An 11,177-nucleotide genomic window follows, 5' to 3' on the forward strand; every position below is an offset into this window, starting at 1 on the left:
TTCTGCTCCGTCTCTCATCTGTGTGTGTGTGTGTGTGTGTGTGTGTGACTACCTGAAGGGGTGAACTTTCCCCTACTTCTCACACTGACTCCTCCATCTTTGAATGTTCTCTAGCATTCCTGATTCAGGCTGAAGACAGACGGTAACTGGAGGCTTCACACACACAGAGAAAGACAATATTGAACTCTGAGGGTTTTATTTGACAAACATACTAAACTCAAAGGGTCATTATCACTCTCCAATCTTTTTGGATCAACTGCCAGAATAAAATAAAGAATATGGGAAACGCTGACTATAATAAAACATCTGTCTATCTACAGTGTTGTGTGTAAAATTGGGATTCTTTAGGTATAAAGTTGATGTATATTTAATTATAGTTTGTATTAGTTCAAAGAACTAGAATTTGTTTAATAATTTGAACATTTAATGGTTTCAAGTTCACAAAATGTAAAAGTTCACTTTAGTAAATTCAGTATTTGGGGGTTTTGAAAAGTTGGTCGGACAAAAAAAAGGTATTTAATAACAGGATCCTGATATTGTTATGGGTTATTTTCATTGTTTTATGATGTCTTAAAGACCAAAAATATTAATCTTTTAATGGAGAAAAGAATCAGCAGATGAATTAATAATGAAAATAATTGTTATTTGCAGTCCTAAACAGAATATTTGAGTACTTGAATGGATACTACAAGGAGCAGAGCTGGAAAAAAAATACTTTATTTCTATTAAAAATTTTATATTTTCACCAACCAAAAACCCTCCAAACTGTGTTTCACTGGATAAACTCAGATGCAGACTTGTAAAGTTCCTAAATGTGCTTCCTAGAAAAGCTCAGTTTGACCTTTCAAAAGGAAACAGAATCCATTTCATGTCAGTGTTTAATCAGTAATTCAGACCACTGATTGCATCATGGTACAAGTCCTCAAAAGGATGACCACTATGAAAGACTTTCCACGCCCCCCGACTCCTCTTCCTCCCCGCCTCCAAGCTCCAGCAGCCAATCACAGGAACCCTCTGCTGCAGCACTGAGCTATAAAAAAGCCCCACAATGCCATTCAGCAGCAGAGAACAGAGACAGAGACATCAGAACCAGATTTCAGATTCAGATTAGACTCTCAGCAGACACAAAGATGAAGATGCCACAGCTTCTCATCCTCCTGGTGACCATTTTGATGCACGCAGCAGCCGGTTTCCCCACTGACAGAAGAGCTCTGCCAAGCAGGGACAAACATGCCTCCTGGGACGACGTGAACGTGGTGGCTCACGGCCTCCTGCAGCTGGGCCAGGGTCTGAAGGAGCACGTGGACAAGACCAAAGCCCAGATGAGAGACGTCACTGCCAAACTAAAAGCCTTCAACGGCACAGTGGCCGACCTGGAGAGGAAGCAGCAGGAGCAAGACGAGGCTCTAAAGGCGAGAAGCAAAGAAGTGGAGGAGTGGGAGAGGCTGGCAGCAAAGCTGGTCGAGGAGGTGAAGGTAAATGTGGAGGAGGCGAAGAAGCAGAGCGAGGACCTCCACTCCAGGATGGACAGACTGGAGGAGAAGGTGGATGAGGTGCAAGTGGTGGACAGCAACAACAGTGATTCCAGCGACACAGGAGTCCCTTTTATCCAGGTGAGAGAAAGAGACTATTCATCCATCATTTAAACCTTTAAATCGACTTCAACAGCTGATCTTACAGTATATTATATAACACCTTAATACCTCCATCCTAGAGGGAGAAGTTTGTGCCTGTGGAAAGCAACGATGCTGTGAAACTGACGTGTTACATTTTCTTTCCAGAGGCTGGTGGTGGCTCAGAACAGACGCATCGATCAGCTGGTGGAGAAAATCAAGCAGCAACAAGACAAACTGGAGAAACAGAGTCTGCACCTGCAAGCACTGCAGAGCAAGGTGAGCTATACGCAGTATTTCTGAGACAACAGGATGTTTAAGAGAAAAAGAAAAGTGATAGATTTTAGTTTCCTAACGCTGTTTTTCGATTCACCAGGTTGGACATAAGAGAGTAAAATCACACAGACGGAGGGACGAGGAGACGGCACTGAGGGGAGAGGCTGAGCACAGCATAATCACATCAGGTAAGAAAACAAACTGTCCCAAGAAAGTTTATAAGTGATGAAGAGGGGCAAAGATTAAGTGAGTGATGGTTTTGAAAAGACTTTGACCAGCAGCTGCTGTGAGAGGTTCGACCTCTCGATGGGCTGAAAAAATTAACTGTTGAGTTAAAGCTCACCTCCCACTCGCTGCACATTTTCAACCATCACTCAGCAGAAAGTAACATCTGCCCTCATTTCTCACTCTTATTCTGGGTTTTGCTGCTTAAGTACTGAGGTATAGAAACAAACCAGCACAGATCGCACATACAGAAGTATTTTGAGGTGAAATTTTGAGAGACATAAGAGTACACACTTCACCTTTGCACCTGAGTTTATAATAGTCGACTCGCTGGCAGAGCAGCTCACATACGGTCCAAAGTTTTAAAACACACCTACTGTACTGTATGTTCAAGGGACACACTAAGCTTTGCTCGTTGCACAATCTGAACTGAAGCAAAGGTAGTAAATCCAACCTGACCTCCGACTGTCTGAACAAAGACCTCAATGATCTGATGAGTTTTTTTTTATGTGTGTTATTTAGGTTTGGCCAGAGACTGTCACGATCTGTTTGTACAAGGGCAGCGAGACAGCGGCGTCTACACAATCCAACCAGAGAGCTCCCAGCCCTTCAACGTCCTCTGTGAAATGACTTCAGGTGAGTCAGGTTTCAAATATAAAACAGTTACACTGCTGGAAGCTGAGCAAGGGAAGAGTCTCAGCCCTGGTGTTGGGTGTCAATAAACAGCAGAGGAGAAATGTGCAAATCTAAACAGCTCTTCCAATACAGCATCAATACAGTAAAACCTCAAAGTGTTTTTAGCCTCTTTAGCTCAACTGTTTCTCTCTCTTCTCTCTCTGCAGAAGGTGGATGGACCGTCATCCAGAAACGTCTCGACGGATCCCAGAACTTCAATCAGTTGTGGGAAAACTATAAGAGAGGCTTCGGCAACCTGAATGGTGAGTACAGCAAAAAACAGAAAGCTGGAAAAACCTCATCAAATATCTGCATCACCTCAAACAACAGCGGCAAAAAACTAATCTGAACATTTCTCATCCTTCAGGAGAGTTCTGGTTGGGCTTGGAGAACATCCACTCTCTCTCCAAACAAGGCCAGTACGTCCTGCAGGTGGAGCTCTCTGATTGGGAGGGAGAGCAGCAGCAGCAGTCGGCGGCTCATTATCGATTCCAACTTGAGGGAGAGGAGCAGAAGTTCACTCTCCACCTGGAGGAGGTGTCTTCATCTGAGGTTCAGGAGAAAATAATGACGACCGGAGCCTCTGGTCTTCCTTTTTCCACGGCTGACAGAGACAACGACCTCGCTGCAGACGTCAACTGTGCCGAGCTGCTCTCAGGTATGAGAACAAAAAACTGTCTGCGTGGCTTCATACCAGGAAACATGAGAATTAAACTTTAAATTAGTGGCTTTTATTTAAACAAAAATGCTCTTTTGTTGCAGGTGGTTGGTGGTTCAGCAGTTGCGGTGAGTCAAACCTCAACGGCAGATATCCCAGAAGGCCGAGCGCGCTCAGGCGACAGCAGTCCAGAAGACAAGGGATGTTTTGGACATCCACAAAGGGACCAAACAGCTCGGTGAAGACGACTCTGCTGAAGATCGCACCCGCCACAATAAAGCAATAAGCTGCCTCAACAAGGACAAACAGCAGAGGAGCAAAGAAAACATTAACTTAAAATGTTAAAAGAAGATTATTGATCTCTCCTGATCAATCACTACATCCTCAGATGTCTCTATGCTATGCTATATGAATACTCATTGTCTCAGTGGACTTTTTCAGTCATATTGACAGTTTATTAACTTTATTCCCTTTATAAGGGTTTTAATTCTTAATCTTATTTTGTAAAAATTGTGTTTTGAACACGTCTACTTTAATAATGTATTATTTTCAACATTTATACACTTAAAATATTTCATTGGTATGAAAATAAAGTTTTTTAAAAATGTTTAATAAATTCTGGATCTTTGTTGATGCTTGAGAACGAACAGTGTAACTACACCCATACTGTCAATGAGCTACACACATAAATAAAACCATAAAAAGAAACATTTTACACATTAAGATCATAAAATAACTGTTTCATGCATAGCAGCTTATAATAAGGGCTTCTGTAAAGGGCTTAAAGCACAGTAGATGTACACTGAGCTGTTCTCATTCAGTGGTTCCCAATGTTTCTCCACCTTTTCTATCATTGAGTAAACTGACGACTCCTGAATAAGTGACACATAAGTGGATATTACATATTATATTCAGTGCATAACAATAACAACACAGAACAACTGATAAACTGTACAATGAACACAAATACTTAACACAATAACTGCAGGAAGTTTGTGTAAAACAAGTGATTTGGATGAATTTTGCTCAGATTATTAGTTTTCCTGATATATTTATGAACTTTTTTTATACAATTCTATCTGTTTACGTTTTTAATTTAACAATCATACATACCTACAAGTTTCTTTTGTTTTTTCTTCTCCCTGACCACTTAAAATCAATAAGGCCTTGTGTGGGATATAATCTGATGTCTTTATTGGTGAAGCAGAAAACTACTTTCTCTTACCACAGAAAATGTTTTTCAGTCAAGTCCAGTCTTTGCCTCAAACACACTGCAATCAAATTTCTATTCCTAAAATGTTCCAACTCCATTAACATGTGAAATAATGTTGCAGTCTATATCGCTGTTGTTGAGTAAATTAACATAAACCACAGCTGTTGGTGTGTTTGTATGGATGCAATGGGACAGATTTTCAGTTATTGGCTCTCTGTGGACACTTTTTCTTCTCATATACTTTAATTGTGTTTTAACATCTCCAGAGTTTGTTTGTTTGGCACTACTGCCCCCTGCTGGAAGAATGAAACACACTGCAGCTGTCAAACAACTCAATCTCTCTCACAACCAGATGGATCTTTTATTTATTTATTTATTTAGTGGCAAGTTGGATTATAACATTACAGAAAATATATGAAGAAGGTATTAAGTCTCACTTACTTCTTACTTCTTCTTACTGCTGCTTTAGACCAGTGGCTCCCAAATGGTGTGCTGTGGAATACGTAATATACAACTATACAAAAATTCATTTTTAATTTACTATTTTGGCACTTTATACACACATGTAGTTCCATTAACTAATTTTTATTGAATTCTTAAAATATTTTGCAAGTAAATATTTAATGAGTAATATTTATCATCACAGTAAGTAAATAAAAACAAATGTTTCTAGAGCAAGGATATTATAGCTGTGCTGACTTGCTCTTTGGTGTGACTCGGGCAGAAAAGTTTCAGTTACAGCTTTATTGAGGTCATTCATATTTCTGTTGAGCGTTTGAATCGGTGATCTGAGGAGATAGATTTGCATTTTACTTCTGAATCTGTTGTGATATGATTGATTAAAAGGTCCAGTGTAACATTCAGGAGACCATAATTGTCAGAAAGTGGAATATAATATTCATGGTGTTGTTTTCATTCGTCAATAATCACCTGAATATAGGAATTATTGTGTTTTTGTTACCTTAGAATGAGACGTTTATATATACAGACGTCGCGGGTCGCCTTCTGTGGAGGACGCCATGTTTCTACAGCAGCAGAGAAGGGACAGACTTCACCGCTAGATGCAACTAAATCAAGGTTTAATTCTGTTTCATCTCCTCCTTTCCCCTAAACTCAAACATAAAAGGCCCAAAACTGTTTATCTACCAAATGCCTGAACATTTATTTTACAAAAAAAAAAAACACAAAAAATAATACATTTCATTTGGTGACAAGACTTTGAAAAAGATTGTTCACTTCTGTTTATTTCTTCAATATCTGAGAGTACATTTAACCACGTACAGGTCATGAGAGCTCATCTTACAGATGGTCATCAGACACACATGTAACAAGGCATTTAACTGTTGTAGGTCCTCAGACAGATTCCCTGATATTTACTATACGAGCAAGCGCTCTTAAACTCTTGCAAGGCACCTCAGACTGCCAACAGTTGTCATACATCATCTTATAGATCAGTTTGTTGGCACCAAGGCAAATATGTAATATGTGCAAAAGTCCTCAGCAGCAGAAGAAAAAGAAGCACCCCAGAAAATTAAAGCAAGCGAGTGAAACAGCAACAGGTCGCTACATTTTTCCACCATTTATGAATGCATAAGAATCCATAAAAATATTTTTTTTTAATACACAATAAAAATGTGGCATGTAATTTTTTTTTTCCTGTAGATAGAAGTGTGGCACACCACATTAAAAGTAATCTAGGACAGCACATGACAAAACAAAAAGACTACAGAGTACACAACGAAGGGGGGTTAAGTGCTTGCTTGAATGCTCTTAAAGAGCTTTACGTTCACTAATTTCACTCCAGTGTTTATTCACAGACACATAAACGATAACTTTTATCAGTTGGGTCCCAAAAAACAAAGTGAGAGTTCAATAAAAAAAAAAATAGGAAATTGCAAAAAAAAAAAAAAGAGAGACAAGAGAGAGAAATCTCCTGGGCAGCAGGTCCACTTCTGTACTTTTTTGCATTATGCCAGCGATGGTGCAGCGAGCAGCATTTTACAACATCATTGTCACACTGTGATTTGTTTTCAGCCTTCGAAATCTGCTTGTTTTGGGGCTTAAAGCAATCCAGCAGATTTCCCTCTAATGTAAAATACAATGTAAAGACTACTAGACTTCGCTCAGTCTCGTTTATGGTGGTAATACTAAAATCTGAGTATCAACCTTGTAGTTGTTCACTGATGCTAAAACGCTTCCGCACCTTTAAGACTCTTGAGGTGGTTTCAGGTTTGGCATAGCTTGATTTTAACATATCGTGAAATCAAGCGAGAGAGAAAGTGATGGAGGTTTAAATAAATGGAGGAAAGAGGAAAGAGGAGGAGGAGGAGGAGACAGGGAGAAGAAGGGAAGGAAGCGAGGAAGGGAAGATAAGCGTGTAGAAAAGGCTTATCAGAGGTTCTGCTGGAGGAAGTGCAGCAGCGTAATCTCATAATGTTCTCCAGACTCTGGACATCGAATGCTGTGTCGCTCGTTGGGATAAACCTGGAAAAAAAAAAGCCCAAAAGACAAAAAACATGTTTATTCATCATTTCACATTTTACATCCCCTTAAACCTCAAGTCAAATGTTACTATTTGCATTTGTGGTTGACAATTATTCTCTCAATTAAGTTTGTAGATTTACTTTTCTTGATCAAAATATTGGAAAAACTGCAGCAGTTTTTCCTTCCTGCTGCTGTCTTGGTTTAGTTCAAGTAACAAAAATGACCCAAAAAAGAACAGTTTTCTTTTCTTTTATACTTATTTTATTAAAAATGTGCTCTATAATAAACACTGATGGACGCACGGTGAAGTCCTTCTTTATACTACTGTTGCTGGAGTTTGGACCTCTTCTAACTTCACCCATCCATCCTCTGTTTCACGTCTTTATCACACATTAAACTCTGTGTATGTGAGTAAATCCTCCTACCTGCAGGCTGTACGGCTTCCCTGCCCGGATGAGTTGAGACACCAGGAAGTTAGTGTGGAAAAAGTGCACATTCTCATCTAGAAACCCGTGCAGGATCAGCAATCTGTTGGGCCTGAATTTAACAGAAAGACAGAATCTCTTAGCAGCAGTAAATTAACGGGCATCATTCGTTCTTCTCATATCAGATATAGATTCTAAGATGTGTACATTAAAACACAATTTGTTATTTAATTAATTATTAATTCATGAATCAAACACACGCTTGTGTTTTTCTGACTTTTCGATGAAATTAAAAAATATTATAATGTGTCTGATTATTGAGATCAGAAAATTGCTGTATTAAGAATTAGTAATATTTTAGAAAATAAAAGCTCACTGTGTAACTTCAGAGAGTTCAGTTTTTAAGATTTCTTCAGTATTAAAGTCATTCAGTGATAGTTGCCAGTACACAACAAAAAATTAACTGTTAATTGTTAATTCAGAAATCTTCATTTTCAGGTTTAATTTCACTGCATCCACGGCAACATTATACTCCCTGTTTGTTGTTTATCTTTTCACACAAGTGAGGACTTTTAACGAAACATTTCTCAAAATACAAACAAAAAACAACCTTATACTGATGTTTTAGTTTATATTCATTACATTAAAATCAAGTTGAACCATCACCCAAGCATATTTGCTTTCATTTCCTATTTTTATTCCTTATTTAAGCATAAAATCGAAAGTACGGAAAATGATCTATTTTTTTTTTTTGTGTTGGATTCATAAAATAACATAATTTAGATTTTGGATTCTATATTGAATGTGAAATGAATGAATGATTTAAGTATTTAAATACTAACAGGAAAGAACGGACTAGAATCTAATTTTACACTTCGACCTCTACAATCTTCAAACTTCTACCTAAATAAAAAGGTAGATAACAAAAGGTAACGGAGAGTATAGCGAGGTAAATATGAAGTAAATAGCGGCCTTTTCTCTCACAGTTGTCTGATGCACATAGCAGCAGAATGGTAACACATTGTGAGCGTAAATACTACACAAACAAAAACAAGCGCTCTCACTCATTGGGGAGTTTGTCGACATGCAGGGCGACAGAACAAGCCTCGTATCCCTTCTGGTTTTTGTCAGGTGTGTCCAAATATCGCTCTGTGTATCCGGTGTCGTAGGCCATCCACAACGTCACTGGAGCTCCTGCAATGCCAACCTGCCAGCCAATAAAAAAGAAGCATTTTTAATTTCTTTTGTTAAACAGACTATTCGGAAATATCACGAGATACATGAAGCCGTTTTAAAATAACAGTAAATACAGCGGAGCTCACTGAAGTTAAAATGAGGTAGAAAAGCTAACTAAAGTAACTATTCCAGCTCCAGTTCAGCACAATAAGAGAGGTAACGTTAGTGGTTTTGACCTTGAAGATGTCGGGTTTGTGGATGAGGCCCATGAGAGACAGGAAGCCTCCGTACGACCAGCCGTGGATGGCGACGCGACTCAGGTCCACAAACTTGTACTTGTCAGCTATGTAGTGCAAACCCTCCACCTGGTCGTCAATCTCCACCTGACCCTGATCGGAGGAGAACAGAGAGGTAAACTCAGCCGGCATCAACACTCGTTCACTAACAATTTACATAGTTAATTATCTACAGATTACAAAAGGCTGACGAAGTGAAATACATATAGTAACAAAGCCATAAAACACCAACATCAGTAGATTAATTAATTCTTCTATGAAGACAATAAACAGTGTCAACAAACACTCTACAGGAGTCTGTTTGTATAATTCATCATCAGTTCCTGAAGCAGACACAATAACTACTTTATAATTTACCATTTTGTCCTTCACAGCTCCTTCAAACTTGAGTCCCCGCTGACAGGAGCCCCGCCCATCGATCACCAATACAACGTAGCCCAGAGACGCCAGCGTGCTCAGCCGCAGGTATTTCACTCCTTTATAAGAGTTATTCACTAACTGGACCTGGAAGGAAGGACAATGTGTTTATAAGAAATGTCATTTGGCCTAAAAGATACTTTAACTAGTAAGTTTTAACTATTTAACTTTGACATCAACTCAGTCACAAGTTTGAATCCTGTTGCAGTTTTACGTCCTTTCGAACTGTCCACAAGCAAAGTTTTTCTTACACTACAACATTCAAAAGTTAAGATCAAACACCAAAATGTCCCCGTCTCAAAACCAAATCCATATTTTCTGCTCATCATTCAGTTGATAACCTTCGCTCAGCAGCTTGACTCACGAGATCACAGCGATCAAGCGCGAGTCTTGCCGGGCTTCAAGAAATGAGCTTGTGTCCAACCACAGTGGTTTGGACCAATCAGCGTCCTTTGAGGAACTACTGGCAGCTATAGCATGAGCTACTAGGTGTGTATGAGAAGTGACATGCTGAGGCATCAGTTATATCAGACCTGGACAGTAAAGAACAGAACTGAAGGCTTTTCTCTTCTCCCGACTTCTTCCAATACATTATATGGTTCATTGATCTGACTGGTTAAAATTCACCTGTGGTTCTTTGTACCCATCCGATGTTTTCAGGTTTTTAGTTGACAAGACAGATTCGTAGTTTTTTTTTAGCTTTTACAGTTTACATGACATGAATCTAATGTAACAGTGGAAGAGATCCAACCTGCGGACCGCCGTAGACAAAGATAACGGTGGGATGCTTCCTGCCAGGGACCAGGTTGTGTGGTTTGTACAACATGCCGTACAGCTCGAAGCCCGACTTCCCTGTGAAGCTAAAGATCTCTGGAGGAGTGCAGTCGGATGGGAAACCTGGGTAATAAACAACAGATATAAAATTAAGATATGTAATTAAAGCCCATTTTATGATACGAGTGTCATCTTAAAACAGGTGATAAAACAATACAATCTGTTATAAACAGTTACAAGTTTGTTTTACCAGAAGACTCCATCATGCTCGCCCAGAACTGAGGCTCTTTGTGCAGCGGGTCGCTGTCTGAGCCCATCAGCTTGTAGATGTGTACACACGGTGCCGCAGTCAAGCTGCTGTAGTGGCTGATAAACATGTCAAAGGTCTGTATGGAAAACATAAAAGGAAGGGTTAAACAGCGTGCCCGACTATTCACATTTCTGCTGAAATCTGTGGAGGCAAAACAAAAACATCTTGAAATCTTAATGCTGGAACACAAACTGCCACGTTCTGTTTTTTTAATTATATATAATTATATCATATACTTGTGTCAGAAACTGGAGAAAACACCATACGAACACTTACAACACACTTCATTTTCTGTGTGTTTCAGGTTTTTCAGACTGTTTTGTAGCTCAAGTCAAACAGAAGCGTCCATTGTATCAGAGGAGAGGGACACTGACTCAAATAAAAGACAAATGTTTTGCTGATAATCTGTTAAATCTTTAAAAACTTACGTCCATTACAAATTTAAGCTGTATAATTAGTTGATCTAAATCCTCTAGTTCAAATCAAGTAGAATTAACTTTATTTTAAAGAAAATTCATCTTCTAGAAAGTGACAGTGTTTGTTGCACGTACAATTAACATAACTGTACATGTATTTATCAACCACAACCAAGTTGGTGAAAAAGTTGAGGGGAAAACTTCCCAATAAACTAACAA

General features: G+C 39.0%; 2 protein-coding genes across 2 annotated transcripts in view; one reads left to right on the forward strand and one right to left on the reverse strand.

Annotated features, from left to right (window-relative positions):
- The first annotated feature begins 1,066 nt into the window (after positions 1 to 1,066).
- LOC118322371 (angiopoietin-related protein 4-like) lies at positions 1,067 to 4,072 on the forward strand. The gene is made up of 7 exons (XM_035654034.1): positions 1,067 to 1,613; positions 1,782 to 1,892; positions 1,990 to 2,077; positions 2,637 to 2,750; positions 2,957 to 3,052; positions 3,157 to 3,447; positions 3,552 to 4,072. Exons 1-7 carry the CDS (start codon positions 1,131 to 1,133, stop codon positions 3,731 to 3,733), a joined length of 1,365 nt encoding a protein of 454 aa, XP_035509927.1. The 5' UTR covers positions 1,067 to 1,130; the 3' UTR covers positions 3,734 to 4,072.
- Positions 4,073 to 5,884: 1,812 nt separating this feature from the next.
- Positions 5,885 to 11,177, reverse strand: part of LOC118322229 (dipeptidyl peptidase 9-like) — a gene marked incomplete at its 5' end in the record, with an annotated part of 11,826 nt that continues 6,533 nt past the window's right edge. Inside the window, 7 exon segments of the mRNA XM_035653855.1 lie at positions 5,885 to 7,144; positions 7,570 to 7,681; positions 8,634 to 8,776; positions 8,982 to 9,134; positions 9,399 to 9,545; positions 10,210 to 10,355; positions 10,483 to 10,618. Of these exon segments, the coding sequence (XP_035509748.1) occupies positions 7,052 to 7,144; positions 7,570 to 7,681; positions 8,634 to 8,776; positions 8,982 to 9,134; positions 9,399 to 9,545; positions 10,210 to 10,355; positions 10,483 to 10,618 (930 nt within the window).

Source organism: Morone saxatilis, unplaced genomic scaffold (genome assembly GCF_004916995.1).
Source record: "Morone saxatilis isolate NCDOM2014 unplaced genomic scaffold, NCSU_SB_2.0 Contig12, whole genome shotgun sequence".
In the NCBI taxonomy this organism is placed as follows: domain Eukaryota; kingdom Metazoa; phylum Chordata; class Actinopteri; family Moronidae; genus Morone; species Morone saxatilis.